We start from the raw sequence: 19,214 nt of genomic DNA, 5'->3' as shown, positions 1-19,214 counted from the left end.
TGCTTTGATGTTGCCTGGTCAGTGACTGCAGGGGGGCAGCCCTGGAAACTGCAACTTCCCCAGCAGCAAAGTGCCCAAAATACAGAGAAATGCCTAAAATCAAACAATGGAATAAAGATGGGAAATGCCAGAAGGATTAAGTCTGGAATCTGTATGTCCAGAGCTCGGTATCAAATCTGTGATATCCTTCTGTCTCCAGAGATGGGTATGAGGATTCAGTCCAGACTTTCCCATTTTCACAATTTTCAGGCTGAAATGGCATCTCATTGTGAAGGAGCTGAAAACAGGGATCAAGGAAGAGACAGGTAAAGAGATGCAGCACTTTAATGTCCTTGAAATTAAGGTGCTCCACATTAGTACAAAATCTGCAGCAGAACATGGTCTCTGTAGGTTAAGATCCTGTCAATAACCATCTTTTTTCCAGTTAAATACATACAACCTGTTCTACTGTTACACTAATGGGTTAATCATTTCCCACACAAAGATACTCACAAAAGGTGCAGCTTCCTCAAAATTCACAGCAGCTCTGTGTTGGCCCTTCCCAGAGAGGAACATTCACTGCAGGAAGATGGACCAAACCAGCCTCTCCATCCCAGGAAATTCCCACTGGTCCCTGTATCCTGCAGACAGGACTGAGCTGAATCTCAGAGACCTCACAGAGGGAGGGATCTTAACCTTGCTCTGCTGGGGCACCATCAACCCGAGTTCTGTAGTAATCTTGTTCCAAAAGCTGTTTGGGGCATCCAAACCCACTGCTGGAATAAAAATCTTACCAAAAAAGTTTAAAGATGCACAAATATCTTCATGTTTTCTTCTTCCTTTCCAATGCTGTAGGAGGCCTAAAGATTTCCTTTAAATTCCTCCAGACTCCTTTAGAATAAATGTTTTTGTAGACAACTTGTCTGTCAGGGGGATGTGATGAGACATGGTGGGACACCCCAAATCTTCTGGATTTACACCATTCGTTGGTGGTTTGGTTGGTGAAGGCCAAGTACAGACTGAAAGCACTGTATCCACCCAGGACGAGTGTGAGCAGGATAACAAACCCCAGCATGAAGACAATCCTAGGGAAAGTCAAGAAAAGGTGCTGCAAGGAAAGAGAGAAATAACTTAGTTAAAAAAACTGGAGGATTAAATCACATGGCCATTGTAAAACCCCAGCTGGAATGAACATCCATGTGCACATGGAGCTGTGGGGGAGCCCCAGGAACAAGGTCCCGGCCCCGACCCCCACCCAGCTCAGCAAGGGTCCATTCCTCAAGAAACGGCCTCAAGTTGCACCAGGAGAGGTTTAGGTTGGATATTAGGGAAAATTTCTTCGCAGAAAAGGTTGCAAAGCATTGTCACAGCTGCCCAGGGCAGGGGGGGTGTCCCCATCCCTGGAAGTGTTCAAAAACCGTGTGGATGTGGCACCTGGGGACGTGGGTTAGCGGTGAACAGAGCTGAGGTGCTGCTGGATGGTTGGACTTGATGATCTTAAAGGTGTTTTCCACCCTTAACAATTCCATGATTCTACCTGAACCTCTGAGCAGAGCATGCAGAGTTCCAGACATGTATTTTCTCCCAAGCCCTGCTAATATGTGGGAGGATTTTCTACACCCATCTATTTCCAACTGTTTGTGTTTGGAGTTTTGCTTGTTTGTTTTTTGTTGTTGTTTTACTTCGTAAAACATTAACACAAATAATCTGAAAACAAACTGCCAAATGAAGGGGCAACAATCTGGTACAACTTTGGGTTTTGCTGACATGATATAATTTAAGCAGCTCTTTTCTGAGTCAAATCCCACTCCTGGGGAGTGGTAATGGCATTGCTCAAACACTTCCTGACCAGGATCCTTTAGTAAGAGTCCAAGGCTGAAACATCTGCTGTCTAGGATGAGGAAAAGATAAAGCACTTGGTACTTATCACCTCACTGCCACACTACAGGGATGAGGGGACTGAGATAAAAATCACTCAAGTGCTAGAGAGGCTCACAGTCACCCTCTGCTTGCATGTGAGAGAAAATATTCCCAGTGTCTAAATTCCAGGGTAGTGGGTCCTGCTTTAACATCTCCCTGAGGATGTCAAGGATTGTCAGCTGTTTCCTAAATGTTACTGCAGTAGGAGGCCATGGAATGTAAATTCATTCTCTGTGAACCAGGTCTGCTGAGTGACAGATACTGGGGACAGAAATCCAAAGAACGGGAGAGCACAAGGAAGTGCCGTGAGAAAAATCCCCCATTTTTCAGGTGTTCTGCCACGGCAGCTTTCCAAACCTAATCAGCTGTGCGAAGCTGCTAAAACTCCCAGGATGGGAACAGCCTGCAGGGAGCGGGGAAAGATTCCCGACAGCGAAGAACGAGGCCAAACTTTCCGTAGCATCAACTCACCTGGACGAGGAAGGGAATCTCCACGGGGTGCTCCTGGCCCTGGGCATCCAGGTAAGTGCTGTGCAGGAGGTTGGAGAGCTGCACCACGTGGCTGAGGAAGGACAGGGTGATGGCAGCGAGGGCAGTGGCCGTGGCCGTCAGGGACAGCAGGTAGAGCAGGAACCAGGCGGCGTTGGAGGCCCCCACGCAGTTGTTGAGCCACACACAGTGGTGGTCGAAGCGATGCACGCACGTCCCACACACACCTGGGGGCAGGGACACCACAGCAGCCTGGTCACGGGGCTGCCAAGGAACCAGTGTGATTTTTACACACCCTGGGATAGCTTTCAACCCGAAAATACGTGAGGATGACGGTTGGGATTTAGCTGACAGCTTCTGAGCCAAAGAAATTAATTACAGATACATATCATAAGAAAAATCACGTGTCCCCCTCTCCTCTTTTATTCACCGAGGTCACAGCACCAAGGCTTTGGTTTCCCTGACAGAACTGCACAGCAAAGCACCTGAAAGGTAGAGATTGTAGCTCCCACCTCTATTTTAGATAACAGCAAACTCTCTGGCTGAAAAGGAGGTGGTGGACTCCTCCTCCCTGGAAGTGTCCAAGGCCAGGTTGGACAGGGCTTGGAGCAACCTGGGATAGTGGAAGGTCTCCCTCCCCATGGCAGGGGGTTGGAACAAGATGGTCTTTAAAGTCTTTCCAACCCACACCATCCCAGGATTCTATGATTCTGTGAAACACAAAATCCTGAACTTATGTCTTGACAGGTGATAATTTGTCATTTAACTTCCAGCTGCTCAAAAACTTGGCTGTTCCTGACCCTGAATTAGACCATCAGAACTGGTAATTTCTGTGAGAAGAAACAGCAACAAAGCAGCTCCAGGGCTGGGCAAATGCAGCTGTGAGCTGGGACCCCAGGAAAACAAGCACAGCCCTGTGTGCACTGAGCTCATCACAGAACAGCTGTAGTTGAACTGCAGCTCCTGGTGCAGAATTCCTTTGGGAAAGGATCACTTCTCAGGGAAGCTCAGGCCCTTACTGCAGTGCTTGGACCTGGCTGGCTTCTCCATGGTGCACGTGGGGCACACGGTGCCTCTCTGGAACATCACACCATCATAAGCATAAACCTTAACCAGGGATGCATGGTTGGATTTTGTTATTATACCTGCCGAAGAAACAAGGAAAACAGTAAAAAAAAGAGGTTTTTATAGAATTTTCAAGGTTGGTTTTCTAACAGCTCCAGCACGAGCATGGGCTTACCAGGATTGGCCCGGGAGCAGAGCAGGAAGCAGCCCATGTTCCCAGCCAGCAGCAGGTAGGGCAGGAGGAGGAGGAGGAGGTGGAATTGCAGCTCCCAGCAGTACCCAAACACTTCCCAGGTGTATTCTCCAAACACTGCAGCCTGCAAGGCTATGTGCAGGACAACAAATAAACAGCTCCTGGAACAGAAAGGGGACAGTCTATTTAATACTCAGCATCCTGATTAACAGGTCAAGTACACTCAGAGGTGATCAAAGACTTTCCAAATGCAAGGAGACACCTCTTTTAGGTTTTCAGGCCAGCATGGATTGCATATTAATAGTGTTTTCTCCATCCACTGGCTTCTCTTTCTCTTCTTCCCACATACACTCCTTTAAATATGCCAGTTAAATTCACTGCATTATTTCCACGCCCTTTGGATTTTTCTTCCCTGTCAGTACAAAGTCTCATAATCACTTTGCTGCTGACAAAACATGCCACAGTAACAGGCCATAAAACATTCTGCCAAAAGACATTTGCTGCTCTGACAGCAAAGAAAACTCCAGTAAACAATTTCAAAAACACTGTAGTAATATGAGCAGCTGCATGAAGTAAGAGTGGCAGGAGGGTGGAAGAGGTGGACAGCAGTTCAGTGCACGGGGGGTCCCAGTGCCCCCAGCAATCTGACAGTGTCACCTCTCTGTCCCAGGCTGGGTCACAGCAGAGGATCTGCAAAACAGGCAGCACAACAAGCTCAGCACTCACAGCACAGCTGGAGATGTTACACCCTGAAGTGTCTGTCACACTGGAGCTCCTGTCCCCAGGGAAAAGGGATTTAAATGACTCCTGAAGCACCAGAGTTTACAGACCCTACAAAATCCACCTGAATCCAGCAGGCTGCACTTTGGCAGCTGGGCAGCTTCCCTTGAGCCACCTGGACATCCAGGCTGCTGGACTAAGACTAATGGGATTTAAGGGAGAGGAAGGAGCCTGCGAGTCTGTCTGACTCCATCTGCAGCTGCCACAGAGGCCGTGGTAATTCCTGTGGGGATGCAGCTCCCACCAGTGCGAGCAACATCTGTTACTGAGCCACATTATCTTCATTTGTCAATATGCTCAAATGTTTCAGGGCACCACCTTCTAAACAACGAGCAAGGAAGAGAGAGACAACAGCGTGGCAAACCTTAAAGGGAACCTGTAACCCCTGACAAACATCCCTAACGAAGAGGGAACATCTCAGGATAATACTGAAAGCTCTGATGGTGGCAGGAGAGCCCAACAGCAACCACAAATATTAGTGAAAAATAACACCAAAGGCAGGAAAGGGCAATACCTGGTGTGGAAGAGCCTGTGCAGTGCCCCGTGTGCCACCCTGTGTGCCACCCTCTGCAGCTGGGTGGGGATCACCAGCGAGAGCACCTGAGGGAAATGGAGACACTGTGTTACCTGAACTGCACATCACCTCTGCCTTGGGCAAGCTCAAATTTAAACACGAGCCCCCAGCCCCTCAGTTCTGTGTTTGTACTGTCACAGCACCGGGGAGGAGTCTCATTTTCAGGAGCATCTGAGCTCCTCATCACAGAACCAAGGTTGGAAGAGACCTTCAGGATCATCCAGCCCAACCATAACACACAGTCATAGAATCATTTAGGCTGGAAAAGCCCTCCCAGCCCATGGAGTCCCCCCTGTGCCTCATCCCCCCCTTTTCCCCCAGCCCAGAGCACTGAGTGCCACGGCCAGTCATTCCCTGGACACCTCCAGGGCTGGGGACTCCACCACCTCCCTGGGCAGTTCCAATTCCACACTTTCCATGAGGAAAGGGCAGAGGCAGGCATGCTGCTGAGGTTCCACATTCCTGGGAGCCCAAACAAACGTATCTGGGTTAATGTGTGAAAGTTCTAAGGAGCTTAGGGTGGGTGTAGGCTGGGCACTAGTTAAGCAGGGGATAGAACTGAGCAATTCCCCAGCTACAATATGCTCCATCAGGCCATCTGACAGATCAAGTGAAGATAAGCAAAGGGATAAAGCCTGCTGGCCTCCAGAAAAAGAAAAAAAACCCACAACCCAACCAAACCCCCAAAAATCTGGTTTCTTCAACTGGTCTGATCCAGCCCGATGGCTCCATGTCTAATTGCCCCTTCAAGCACAGTCCAACGTGCTGAGGGAGGACCTGCCTGTGAGGGAGGACCTGCCTGTGAGGGAGGACCTGCCTGTGAGGGAGGACCTGCCTGTGCTCATGGGGTGAATCCCCAGCCATGGCCTGTGCCTGTGCCTGACTCTGCTCCGAGCCCACACATCTCTATAGCAACACACAGCTCCTGGAGGAGGAATTAGAGCAGCTGAGCCTATTTCTGGCTGACATGGAAAGAAAATATGCAGCGAGAGCTTCCTGCCTCAGATGTGAAAGACCAGGAGGCAAAAAGCATATGTGGAGTTGAGAAGATGCTAAATATTTTGGTGATAACTGGTGCGTCTCGTCTCAGCGGTCCAAGGGGCAAGTGTTTGTAAGAAGAGGCTTTTCAAAGCCTGCTGCCAGAGGAGACACAACCCAGCAGGAAAGCACCCTGAATGCAACCTCAGCAGCCTTCCAGGCTTATACACTTCATTATTTACATACTTACATTATTTACATTCATCAATTACAGCTAGAAGCGAAACTAAAATATTGTCCTGAGAAACTATTTAATCACAGAACCATGGAATGTCCTGAGTTGGAAGGGACCCAGGAGGGTCATCCAAGTCCAACTCAAGGCCCTGCACAGGACACCCCAACAATCCTACCCTGCCCCTGAGAGCGTTGTCCAAACTCCTGTTGAGCTCTGGCAGGTTTGGGGCCGTGACCTCTGCCCTGGGGAGCCTGTTCAGGTAAAGTATTGATTATATTCACATGGATTTACTTCATATGTACAAATATCAATTAATTTCCTCCAGACAGTGGCTCCACACCACAGCAGTATTTTAATTCCTGCTTGTTAAACGTTTCTATTAAGAAATGGGGGAAAATAATCAATTTCTCTGCACAGGGTGTCCATAAACCACGATCGAGTATAATACTAGTAATGAAAATCAAAGTCTGTCTGAACTCCTATGAACAGCATTAAATATAATCTACAAGTGAAGTGATAATTCTCTCATCATTTCCCTTCCAGGAGTACTACAGTTTTTTTTCCCTTTTCATTCAGACACAGCCCAACAGACAGAAAAACGAGCTGGTGCTTTTCCAATTCTCCGTTTTGACAATAAAATGCCAATTCTTAATCCTCTTTTAAAACTCTTCATTCCTCCCTCTTTCTTAGCATATAACAGCCTGCAGCATTAGTACACACATTAAAGAGCTTCTCCTAAAATATTTGCCACCAGTTATAATTCTCTATTTTAATCCTTAAACCTCCCCCATCTTTTCCCCCTCAATGACAGCAACAAATAACATAAAACTGAAAATTCCCGAGGCCTGATTATTATTTAATTTCTCAAAGCTGACATGTTGTGGTGTCACAGAAAAGGTGCTTCCAGCATTTTGAGGAGTTCCATCCTCACCCCCACCTCAGACAGGCACAGACAGGGACAGGAGCTGAGAGACTCAAATGGTTTTTTACTACCTGCTTGGGCAGGATTTAAACACCTGAAAGGAAGTTTATTTCTATTTCCAGCCCCACTTCCTTGAGAGCAGTTGTCAAAACAAGATGAAATATACTATATTATCACTCTAACCACATACACTGGCATTTTTTAGGGAGCAGAAATAAAGCAGTCAAACTAATTTAACACAATGAAGCAGGGCAGACCACCAGAGCAGGAGATGATCGTTCCTCTGGAAGCTCAGTGCTTTACCTGGCAGCTCATTCATTGCCTGGAAGGCCAGTTCTTTACCTGGCTTGCCCTGGTGACATTCCTTGCGAGGAAACTCTCCTTCCTTCCCGAGCAGAGGCAGAGCAGAGCAGTGACAAGGAGCACAAAGCACAGGTAAACCAAGAAGAGTGTCAGGAAGTCCATCCCGAGCCCTGGAACAAAAGAGAAGCAGCTGTGAGAGCCCCCAGGGCTGGGTCCCTGCAGCAGGGCCTGGGATTCACCAACCCCGGGAATGGAGCAGCCCCAGCCCAGGCAGCACATCCCAGTCCCTCCACCAGCACATCCCAGTCCCTCCACCAGCACATCCCAGTCCCTCCACCAGCACATCCCAGTCCCTCCACCAGCACATCAAGTCCCCTCCACCAGCACATCCCAGTCCCCTCCACCAGCACATCAAGTCCCCTCCACCAGCACATCAAGTCCCCTCCACCAGCACATCCCAGTCCCCTCCACCAGTGCACAGGACTGAGGTCAAGCTTTTTAGTATTTCTGTGAGGGCCAAGACAGATTCACAGAATCCTTCAGGTTGGAAAAGCCCTCCCAGCCCATGGGGTCCCCCCTGTGCCCCATTCCCACCTTGTCCCCCAGCCCAGAGCACTGAGTGCCACGGCCAGTCCTTCCTTGGAAACCTCCAGGGATGGGGACTCCAAACCTCCCTGGGCAGCCCCTGCCAGTGTTTAACAACCCTTTCCATGAAGAAATTTCCCCCAATATCCAACCTAAACCTCCTCCGGCATAGCTTGAGGTCGTTTCCCCTTGTCCTGTCCCTTGTTCCCTGGGAGCAGAGCCCGACCCCCACCTGGCTCCCCCTCCTGTCTCCCCTGGTATCCCCCCCTGAGCCTCCTTTTCTCCAGGCTGAGGCCCCCCAGCTCCCTCAGCCGCTCCTGGTGCTCCAGACCCTTCCCCAGCTCCGTTCCCTTCCCCGCACACGCTCCAGCCCCGGGGGGATCCCGGGGGATCCCGGGGGATCCCGGGACCGCGGAGCTCCCGCCCGGTCCGCGCCGTCCAGCCCTGCGGAAGGGCCCTTCCCAGCTTCTCCAGCGGCTTCCAGCGGCTTCCAGCGCCCTCCCGCGCCCCGGCGGCCCCGCAGGGACCGTTCCCGGAGCGGCCCCGGCGAGGAACCAGCGCTCGGCCCCGGAGGGCGCCGGGGCGGCGGCGGGGGAGGAGGGTTAAAGCCGCGAAAGTGTGAATTAAATGACTTTATAACCCCAGCGTTCTCGCGGCCCCGGGCAGTTACCGGGGGAGTCCCGAGCAGCCGATGCGCTGCTTCCTTCTCCCCAGAGGGTCCGTGGCGCTGCCCTGGCCCTTCCTTCATCATGCCTTAGGAATTTCCAGTAATTCCTTCAGTTTTGTGGCCTTTGTCGAAATGTCTAAAGCAAAATCCTCGTGCCTTATCAGAGCTCTGAGCACCACGTTCCCTTCTCACCCGGAGCCTCCTCACCCTGTTGCAGGTGAGGTGAGTTTGCTCCAGCACCTGCTGGATCTCACCTGGGGCCGGGATGAGGTGGGAAAACGCAGGATCCGGCCCTGTGCCGCGTCCCTCCGTGGTGTCTGACAACTGAAACCGCCCGTGCAGCCGCCGAGGGGCCGATTGGGTTACGGTGCCCGGCTGGAATTTGCCAGAGAAACTCGGCCGGTCGCGGCCGCCGCGTCACCGACCCAAAGGCTCCCCAACTGCTGGGATGGTTTTCCCAGCTCCGGGTCCTGCCGTGCCGCTGGCTGGAGCTGGGGCAGCTGAGGTAAGAGCTCCAGGGGTGCTCCGGGGGCTTTGGCACCCAGAGGAGATGAATCGGCTTGGTTGGAGGCAGCAGAGGAGGGAAAGTTTCAGGAAGGGACTTTTTTCCCCCTATAAGTTCGAGGCCCCCAGTGCACCAAACCAGACCCTGAGAGAGAGAAATTCAGTCAAAATATTCCTGGGGCACAGCTCTCTTGGTGTGCAGCCTGAGACACTTGGTTCCTGATGGAGGATGGAGGGGACAAAACATTTTCCCCCATCCTACTGAGGCATCAGAATTTCTGCAGGTACAGAAACAGGTTGGTTTGGGACATTGGGTGTCACCTGGCAAGTCTGGCAGCACAGAAGGGACGGGGGTGGGCACGTGGTGGGTTATTTGTGGGTGGACAGGCAGGGTCTGTGTGCCAAGGCCCCTGGGCACAGCCAGGGCAGGAGCTGCAGGGAGTGCCACCACGCCGAGACCAGCATCGGCACCACTGGCACCAGCACCGGCACCTCCGAGGAGCTCATCCACTCTTGGTGCCCTCACTGGCTGTGCCCAAGGACAAACCTGCCAGCAAATACCTTAATAGAGGTTGAGACAGAGAGAGATGAAGCTCATTCAGTCCAAACACTGTGAAAATGACTTAAAAAGTCTTGGCTGGTCAAAATCTGGCAGAAGGTCTTCGAGGAAACCATCTCCATAGCTTGGGATCCCAGAACTCTGTTCTTGCAAGGATTAAAATTCACTGTCAGTGTTTAAAATGCTCAAGTCACTTAAAAGTGGGGCGGGGGGGGGGGGGGGGGGGAAGAAGCAATTACTTCACTGGCTGAAAAAAAGAATTCATTGCAGTTTTGTCTGTTGGGCAGGGAATAGTGGAGATGCCCTGAGGTTTCTAGGAGGAGTGTGTGTGTCTGTGTCAGCACGGGAGGGGAGATCCCCCAATGCCTGGGGATCGCTGCTCAGGGAGATCTGTGCAGGAGAACCTGCACAAAAGGAGCTGGAGAGGACAGGAGGAGGAGGAGGAGGAGTGGGAGGAAGGAGGGCTCCAATCCCCTGCAGCAGTGACCATGAAGGGCACGAGTGGGAGGAAGACCCTCCAGCGCATCCTGCTCACCCTCAGGCTGGACAGAGCAGGTCCCTGCAGCTCTCCATCCTAAGGCTTTACCTGATCCCATGTCAGCTCTCCCAGGTTTCCCGGGGGAGGTTGTTTCCCACCTTTCCCAACATTGCACAGCCCACGCTGGAGCCAAGGGAAGGCTGGATTGCTGTGTGGTCCACGAAGAGATGGTGCCACAGCAGGACGTGTAATTCCCTAAAACCTCTTAGTGTGCTAAGCCCCGGGATCCCTGAGTGCTGAGGAAGCCGAGGAGAAAATCAGAAATAGCAGCTTAAGGGACAGTCGGTGTCAGCACGGGGGGCCCTGCGGCCAAACACTCAGCTGTGAGGGCCCCCTGCTGTCCTGCCTGGAGCAGCCTGGATGGGGACAGCTCTTCTGGTGAGCCCCGAAGTTGGTCCAGACTCCCATAACTCTGCAGCAAACCGCGTGTTGGTTGTACTCCCAAAATCCCTGTGTCCCACTCACCAGCGAGGTCCCAGCACTCCCAGGTCCCCCCGGCGCTGTGTCCCTGCTGCTTTGCAAAGTGCTGTCGCTTCAGATTTGCCCTGTGGGTAAAGGATTTCCCTCCACGGGCGCTAATCTGTTTTCCCTCCTTCCAGCTCCTAATTCCCCCCAGATCTGCAGGCTCAGGTCAGCAACAGGCTCAGCCAGGACGAGCACGGCAATTAGTCCGTCCACGCTTCTCTTTGCGATGGAAATAAGGTTAATTAGGAAAGGAAAAGGCAAGAAAGACCTTAGTTCGTGTCTGGCGCTGACCCAGAGCGGCCAGAAGGGCGCAGGGCTCCCGTGAGAAGTGCAGGAAGGGGCAGCCACCCCCTGCCCTGGTGCAGGAGCCGTTTCTGCCACCCCCAGACCGGCGAGGGCTGGGCCCGAATTCCGGGGGCTGCAGTGAGGACGGGGGAGCCGGGAAGATGCTCCCAGGAGCCCTGCGGGTAGGTGGGACTGGCTTCTAGGGGTGATGGAGGAGAACCGAGAAAGCTTCGACCCCTTAGTGGGACAAACCTGCTGCCGGTGAGAGCCCCCGGCTCGCTCGGATGGCTGCGGACTTCTGTAAGTGCTCGAGCCGATGGGCGCAGAGGTGGAAGGGGGGTGCAGCTCCTCGCTGCTCTGCTGGGCTTTTCCCGGGAGCTCAGCCCGGAGCAGTGGGGCTGGAGCTGTCCCAGTGCTTACTGGGCCCTTGCTGGAGCTGTCAAAACTTGTGCTCAGCAGCCCCAGGGATGGTGTTTGGTCGCAGATGGATTTCATCCCATTGCTGTCCCATGCTTCACCCTCAGCTCTTCCCTTCTGGTCCTTAACATCCACACTGTTGATGTGGAAAACAGCTTTGTTTCCTCTTTAAATAATAACCGTAGTCCCTGATTCTGCTTCAGATCAGAGCCCAGAGAGCCACCTGCTCCAGCAGAGGTGAGGTGAAGGGGTGAAGGGATGCCTTTGCTGTGCTGGCAGCAGCACAGACCAGAGCAAACTGGGACCTCCTGGGCTGCCCAGGCATGGGGGGGACACCCCAAAAGCTGCCTTGAGGCTGCTGCTGGGCTCTGTGCCTGTTTGAGGCTTTTTGATCTGAAGAGCACCAAATGTGTGTTCCTGAGGACGTTTCCTTGAGCGACGCTGAGTCTTCACAGTCTGTAAGACAATTTGTCCAGGTCAAACAGCTTGGTTTCATTTTTGTAAGAGCTTAATGTGTGTTCAGTAACACAGATGGAATAAACATGGGAGTAAAAAGTATTTTTACAGACAGATGGGATCAAATGAAGAAGAAAACTACATGTGAATTATTTTAGTGAGGGTCAGCACATCATAGAATCACAGAGTGGGAGGGTTGGAAGGGACCACAGTGAGGTCATCTGGGCACAAGCAGCTGGAAAGGGCACCCAAGTGCACCATGCACATCAGCTGGTCAGATTTACCTTGGGCAAAGACGGCTCCTGCAGATGTTCAGGGCTGATGTGCCCGATTTCTCCTTGAGCATCCATGAAGCCTGTCTGAACCCTTCTCATGAATCACAAACAAGTCCTTCTGAAAATCCTCATCTTGCCATTTCAGGATGCTGTGATCAGGACAATCCATACACAGGACAGGGAGGCACAAAGAAATGCTCCCAGGAGAGCTGAGAGGATCTGGCAAATTCTAATGAATTTGCAGTAATTTTGTAGTTGCAAACAGCTAAAATACTGAGTGTTGAGAAGAGCTGGTTAAAATCAGGTGGTTTTAAGTCCTTGGATCATCTGTTCATTAATATGCTTTGCCAGGAAAATTAAATAACCATTTTCCCAGAGAAATAAACACAAGCAGATGCCTAAATACACCTCCAGGGGAGAAGGGGTAGGTGGGTGCCACTGACACGAGAGACAGAGGCTGTGCCAGGCCGTGGTCTGGGTGCCATGTGTAGCCCCAACCTTTCCAGCCAACGTGGCCTCCTCACTGCTAATGGCACTGCCAGCAGCCAGTGATAGAAGAAGAAAAGCTGCTATTTTAGGGAAATCTAGGGCAAATCCAGTATCTTGGGGCATTTCTTCCTGCGGTGAGGAGGGCACAGCACAGACTAGAACCCCCCATGCCACGGGATCCACATGGCATCTACAGGAACTATCCTTAAGACCAGGAAAGCCACCACAACTCCTTTCTTTCCCTCTTTCTTTTCCAGTCACAGCCATGCCGGCAACCAACCAGGGCTGGCCCGAGTCCTTCGGCTTCCAGATAGGCGGCTGCGGCCCGTGCTACATCCTGCGGGTGCAGGAGGGCAGCGCTGCGGCGCGGGCGGGGCTGCGCCCGGGGGACGAGGTGTTGGAGATCGAGGGCCAGCCCGTGTCCGAGCTGGGCTGCGAGGCGCTGCTGGCGCTGGCCCGGCGCTGCGGCAACGTGCCCCCGAGCATCGGCGTGGTGTCCCGCCTGCAGCGCGCCAGCCTCCCGCCCGGCCCGCGGGGATGCTTCGGCTTCGAGCTGGCCAGCGGCAGCCCCCCGCGAGTGGCCACCGTCAGCCCGGAGTCTCCCGCCGCGGCCTGCGGGATCGAGCCGGGGGATTACGTGCTGGAAGTCGATGGGATGCCGGTGATGCTGCCGGAGGCGGCGGCCGCCCTGGCGGGGTCGTGCGGCGGGCGGGCCCTGAGGCTCGGGCTGCTGCGGCCCCAGCGCGGGGCAGCCACGAGGGACCCCGCGGGCAGCGGCGATGCCGTGCGCCGGGACAGGAGGCAGAAGGCGCAGGAGTTCAGCAGGAAGGTAAGGCCGGGTGTGGGGAGAGGGCTGGGGCACTGGGCACCCTCTGAGCCGAGGTCTAGAGATTCCCACATTTAGCAGTGTGCTTGGATGGGGGGATGCTCCTGGCTGGGTCACCAACCTGGGGGGTGGATTTGGGGCATGAACACCAGAGAGAAGAGTCTGATAATTACTTGGGAGAACAGATGGATGGTGTGAAGAGCTTGGGGATCCCCTGGGGTGGCCCCAAGTACTCATTCCTTTGCATTGCAAGTGTTGGGGAAACTCACAGGGGCAGATCCTGCTCTGCTGCGTGTCTGGATGTCCCTTCAAAGTCTGAGCCTGTCACCCTGCAGACATTTCAGTTCTTACTTTGTTGCAAAAGAGAAAACATCAATGTGATTACATCTTCATTGTGTTCCCGAAAGTTTCCTAGTGGGTGTTTAACCAAACACATTGCCTCGTGCTAATTATAAATTTGATCACACTTGTTTTTTCAATCTTTCTAATTTCCATTTCAAAGTAGCCTTTTAAAATGCTGTTATGAAAATAACCAGGCTGGTGGGTTTTTTTTTGATCCCAAGTTAATAAAGGAACAAGACATCCATAAAGAGATTTGTGGGTATCAGGCAAATCCCCTCAGTCAGCTTCTACATTAAAGATTTACAAATACACACTGAGGTTTGGATTCATAGGGCTGAGCATGGCATGGGAAACAGATACCTGCTGATTACAGGAGATTATCGAGGAGGGGAGGTTGTTCCATCCACCTCCATCTCATGAAGCCACATTAAGCCAAGCAAAAGATTCTTGGGTGACCATGGGAGATCAAGTTGGTTACAGTGCTGCAAATACCTGATCAGTCTCTGTCTCCTCCCTTCACTGCTGAGCATGAGCACCCACAACACCTCTGCCACCTCCCTTCCCTGCTGAGCAGTGAACATCCCCATCAACACCTCTGTCACCTCCCCTCCCTGCTGAGCAAAGCTACCTGTGACAACCCCAGAGGGCCTGGACAGAAACAGGATTGCAGAGAACAGAGGATTGTGCTGCTGGCTTCTGGATGCTGGAGCACAGCTCAGCTGGAAAACGCCTCTCTAGAGGGAATGAACAGGGCAGATGTTTGAAGTGGCTTCATTTTTTCACATGATGTAGAAAATAACAAACCCAGAGGGGTGCCTGACCCCCTCACTTACCTGGGAGCTCAGCTCTGGCAGGGGCTGCCGACAGCCGGGTGCTCCTGCCCACCCAGCGCCAGGCTGGAAGGTCGGAGGGTGCTGGTGGCTCGTTTTTCACACCTGCACTGCCCACAGGTCACTTTTTCCCAGCCTCCTTCATTCCGTAGAGCCCTGGGTTGAGTCACACCCACCTGGCAGACAGAGCAGTGGCCACATCAGTAGTGTTGGGGCAGGGCTGGAGCTGGGCTGGTCCAGTGTCCCAGCAACCTGAGGGCATCACCAGGAGGCAGTGGAGGTGATCATGGTCTCAGTCCCAGGTCTACATATCCTCTTGTCCCCTGCATGCTCAGGGACACTCTGGGGGCTGTATGAAGGGTGGCAGCACCCCCATAGTGGTGGAGTCCCCGTCCCTGGAGGTGTCCAAGGAATGACTGGATGTGGCACTCAGTGCTCTGGGCTGAGTTACAAAGTGGGGATCGGTCACGGGTTGGACTCCATGGTCTGGGAGGTCTTTTCCAACCTTAATCATTCTGTGATACCCACCCACCCTGCAATCTCAGCCCAGGCAAAAATTTAAGAGCAGCCCTCTGGGATGCATCCCACCGGGAACACCACAGGCTGTCATTCCTGTGCTGGACCCGGGAACTGAGAAACACACGAGCCTGCCCAGGGGACGCTGCTGCCGTGGCTGCCCCAGATTTGGTGACCTTGAAGTGCTGCTGCTGCCGGAGCTGCCGCGGTGCCTGCGCAGAGCCAGGGGGGCTGTGCTGGGGTCACGGTGCTGCTGTCAGCCTCCCCAGGGAGCTGCCAAGTGGGACAAGCACCTGGAAGGAATGGCTCTTCCCCTTCCCCAGGCAGGTGATGCCTGCTGGCTCCCTGGCAGTGCCACCACAGGGGTGCACACAGAGCCCTGCACACACCCCACCAGTGCCCTGGGCAAGGGTGAGGGGCTCCTCTCTGCTTCCTACTGTTAAACCCAGCAGTTACACCTGCTGTCAGCACAAAAACATCCCCTTGAAGGAAAATCAAACACACACAGGTGTGGTGGGGCACTCACAGGGAGTTCTTGCATTCCAGGCACATGCTCCAGATGAGGGACCAGCTCCCACTGCCCAAGGAAAAGAGACAGCCCCCCAGCCCGGGAAGAGGTGCATAAGGAGGGTCCCATGCAGGGTAACTGGCTCGATGGTAATTAGGTAATTACTCTACATGTTGCAGGTGAAGAGGACAGGACAGTAAGTGGGAGCTGCCAGTGCTGTTTCCAGGGCTGGTGCTCACCTTCACACTCCCTCTCCCCACTTCCCAGCAGCTTCCCAGTGCTAAAGGCAGGACAGTGCAGGGGGTCAGGGAGTGATAGATGAAGTATGAAGCTTAAATAGCTCCAAAAGCCCATTGCAGTGTCCTCTGCCAGGCAGACTCCAGACTGATCCCATCCCTGCTGTGCCAGAGCCACTCCTGTGGGGTCACTTGTGACCCAGAAAGTGTGGGGTTTGGGGTCATGCCACTGTCCTGGTGAAATGTTTGGAACAGCAATTCCAGGGATGCGTGTGAGACTCCAGCAGTGCTGTGTGATGGGCTGCTGTCTGAAGTTCCCTCTCCTCCCTGTGTGGTTCCCTCCTCGTGTGCTGAGCAGGTGGTGCAGGGAGTTGGACACGTTTCCACGTGGCAGTTCCTCCATGCATATGGTTCCACTGCTCAGGGGCCCTTCCCTCTCCTCTCCTGGCTCCCCTGTGGCAGGTGGACGACATCCTCGGAGACCAGCCAGAGCTCAAGGAGAGGGTGTTCACCGTGCTGAAGCAGTATGCGGCTGAGAGGAAGGTGGAGTGCCTGGCCTATGCCCTCTGCATGGCCCTCACCCAGGAGTCCCACCAGCACCTCATTGACAACATCAGGTACGAGGTGCCACCTCCCTGCTGCCGTGGTGCCATCAAACCATGGGCGTCCATCCCTCTGCCCCCCGGTGACGGGTGAGCAGAGCTGAGTGGTGCACGCATGGGTTGGGAGGTTCCTGTTGGGAAGGGGTCGAGAGGATCCTGCAGGGAGGATGCCAACTCCCTTATCAAGGGACAGCTGAGCTGAGCTTGGTGGCATCTCAGCCTGGCATCCCTGTGCCCGCCAGCCTGGGTGGCTGTCCTGCCCAGGACGGATGGGTGGACATCCCCCCCACCAGGAGCTGTGGTCACGGGCCTTACAGAGCCACCACCTCTGCCTGCAGCAGGGGACAGGGCTCCCATTCCTGGCTGTTGTTGGGAAGGGAGACGGGATTAGCTGCAGAACCACTGGAGATTCCCCAAGAGCCTGGCCAAAAAATAAACTGAGTTCCACAGGGTGAGAGCTGGAGGTGGGCGAGGGTTCAGCCAGGGCTGCCGAAGCTCCAGCAGCAGGAGCAGCTGGGGGAGCTCTGCTGGGCCCACGGGCTGCCTGGGCTGCTGGGCAGGGGCTGCACATCCCAGGGTGCTCTGGCAATGCTCCCCTTGGGCTTGGGATCCCCAGAACCTCTTGAGCCCCTGGAGCAGCGGCCGTGCCAAGGGGGTGCAGCTGATCCACTGCTCTTCCGCAGCGTGGCTGGCACTGGAGACAGAGCTGGTGCTGGCACAGGGACACGTGGTGGGATTATGGCCAGGCTGAGACGATGGCCATTAGGGAATCAGGTCTCCATCTGGCCCCGCTCCGGGCCCGGCTTTCCAATTCCTGCTTTAATCAGTGGAATTGTAAGATATTACAGTTTCCATAACAACGCCCCGGTGCCGGGGTCTCCACCGGGCTGGCGCTGGGGAGGACGGGGGGAGCGGGTCGGTGGCCCTGTCACGCAGCATCCCACTGCTCTGCTGTGACTGCATGTGGGTCCCCTACATCCCCCCACACCTGGGGATGATGGCACAGACCCCTGCAGGGCAAGGGTGCAGAGAGGACCATCATCTCCCCATATCCACCTTGTCCAGGTGCCCATGTCCGGGCTGTCCTGTCCCCACTGGGCATCCTGGAGAGACCTGGCCTGCAAACAGCTGGGGCTGGGGGCAGGGGTGGATGGCACCGAGCCAGGCCTGAGCCATCACCCTGAACTAAATCAAAAAAGAAACCCACCCCCCACAGTTCAGGAAAATTCTTTTCCCCAGCGAGATCTGTGGAAATGCCTCGGATGCCTTCGCTATCCCCTTTGTCATCATCCTCAGGGAATTATATGGGATTACTTCCCCCCACAGAGGGGATTTGAGTAAGTGTCCAAATCTTCTTCTGGACCCAAGCCCCTCTGTGGGGGGCACAGCAGGTTCCCCCCAGGGTGTCCCCATCCCAGCAATCCCCATGTCAGTGAGGGGAGCGTGGCTGGAGCTGGTGCTGCTGTGCCCCCCGAGGGGAGCAGAGCTTGCCCCATACCCACCCTGTGATGTTCTAGGACAGCACCCCAAAAAACGGGGTCAAACCCCCTGGTTGGCCCATGCCCCCGTGTGAAATGTTAACACCAGGGCCTGGGCAAGAGGCGCCACAGATCAGGCAGCTAATCTGGGTTTAATGGAAATGAAATATTTAGCTCAGGGAAAAGATTTACCATATAATCTTAATGAAATGAAGTCAGGAAAATAAAAAAAAAAGGTGCTTTGGAGACCAGGTTTCCCAGCTGCGGGTGCTGGGGGGCAGTGCTGTGCGTGCTGCCGTGCCTGATCCCAGGTGCTGATCCCGGGCTCTCCCATCTGTCTGACGAGTTTGCTTCCAAGAAAGAGCTTTCCGTGTTTTACTCCCACTGAAGGTGGTGAGGGCTCCTGAGTGCTCTGGATGTAGGGGTGCTGTGAATTCCTTGATTTCCACACGGCTCAAACGGGTTCAGTCCATTGGTGACTGAGGAGGGGGTTTGGGGTCTGTGCCACGTGGGGGTCCATGCAGGGGGGTCCCAGCTCTGACGCCGTGCCCAGGGGTGGGGTGCCAGTGTGGGGTGCTGGTGTAGCTGTCGTGCCTGTCCCCAGGGCACGGGGCAGCCACCCTCGGGCAGGGTGTGGGTGCAGTTCAGGTGAGCAGAGCCCATCGGAGCTGACCCAGGGAGCGTCCTGGGGTTTGTCCTTTGGGACACCCCATGAAGGACTTGGGATCATGGGGGTGTCCATCGGCATCCCTGCGAGGCTGTGCCCAGCTCTCCGTGAGCTCTTTCCCCCCGGAATGTGGGGGGCAGTGCCACACACCCCAGACCGTGGCCTCACCCGTGCCTCCCACCCTGCAGAGCCTGGAGGAGAGGAGCCCTCGGAGGGCTGGGTGAGCCACTTCCATCCAGTAATGGGAGTGCCATCGGCCAGGGATGGGCAGGGATGGTGGGGCGATGCTGGGGGCGATGCTGGGGTGATGCCAATAAGGGTCCCCCCCGATCCCCCGGCCCCGGGCAGCTGCCCGAGCCCCGCTGTGGGCACACGGTGGTGGCCGCGGGTGTCAGTGTGTCCCCTGCCACGCAGAGCCAGCGGCCGGTACGTCCCCGTCTCCCGCTGACCCTCGCGCTGGTCTGATTGGATCTTCCCTCTGCACCAGCTGTATTTATTTTCGGGCTGTTGCTGCTGCCGGCTGTCCTCCCT

General features: G+C 54.4%; 1 protein-coding gene across 6 annotated transcripts; it reads right to left on the bottom strand.

Annotated features, from left to right (window-relative positions):
* Window positions 1–306: 306 nt before the first annotated feature.
* Window positions 307–8,417, bottom strand: ZDHHC4 (zinc finger DHHC-type palmitoyltransferase 4). Of its 6 annotated transcripts, XM_039382350.1 has the most exons (8): window positions 7,910–8,026; window positions 7,478–7,842; window positions 4,941–5,026; window positions 3,629–3,807; window positions 3,408–3,533; window positions 2,371–2,615; window positions 774–1,087; window positions 307–620 (listed from the first exon to the last, which is right to left on the bottom strand). In XM_039382350.1, exons 2-7 carry the CDS (start codon window positions 7,781–7,783, stop codon window positions 803–805), a joined length of 1,227 nt encoding a protein of 408 aa, XP_039238284.1. In that variant the 5' UTR covers window positions 7,784–7,842; window positions 7,910–8,026; the 3' UTR covers window positions 307–620; window positions 774–802. The 6 variants fall into 6 exon arrangements, with proteins under 6 accessions (XP_039238284.1, XP_027591875.1, XP_027591878.1 ...); XM_027736074.2 differs by lacking the exon at window positions 7,910–8,026 and adding an exon at window positions 8,355–8,417 and having other exon boundaries at window positions 307–1,087; window positions 7,478–7,608; XM_027736077.2 differs by lacking the exon at window positions 7,910–8,026 and adding an exon at window positions 8,387–8,406 and having other exon boundaries at window positions 307–1,087; window positions 7,478–7,608.
* Window positions 8,418–19,214: the final 10,797 nt, after the last annotated feature.

The sequence above is a fragment of the Pipra filicauda genome, unplaced genomic scaffold (genome assembly GCF_003945595.2).
Source record: "Pipra filicauda isolate LSUMZ 115617 unplaced genomic scaffold, ASM394559v2 scaffold266_size1643727_pilon, whole genome shotgun sequence".
Taxonomy (NCBI): domain Eukaryota; kingdom Metazoa; phylum Chordata; class Aves; order Passeriformes; family Pipridae; genus Pipra; species Pipra filicauda.
The sequence above is the reverse complement of the archived record's forward strand: the minus strand, read 5'-3'. Positions and strand labels throughout refer to the sequence as shown.

Bases quoted from the DNA above. Each gene is read 5' to 3' on its own strand.
- ZDHHC4 (XM_039382349.1), bottom strand. From the start codon at position 7,783: ATGTGCTGGTGGAGGGACTGGGATGTGCTGGTGGAGGGACTGGGATGT. The intron at 3,808-4,940 runs GTATTGCCCTTT...TTTCTGTTCCAG, and splicing joins CACAGGCTCTTCCACACCAG to GAGCTGTTTATTTGTTGTCC. The intron at 3,534-3,628 runs GTAAGCCCATGC...TTTCTTCGGCAG, and splicing joins CTGCTCCCGGGCCAATCCTG to GTATAATAACAAAATCCAAC.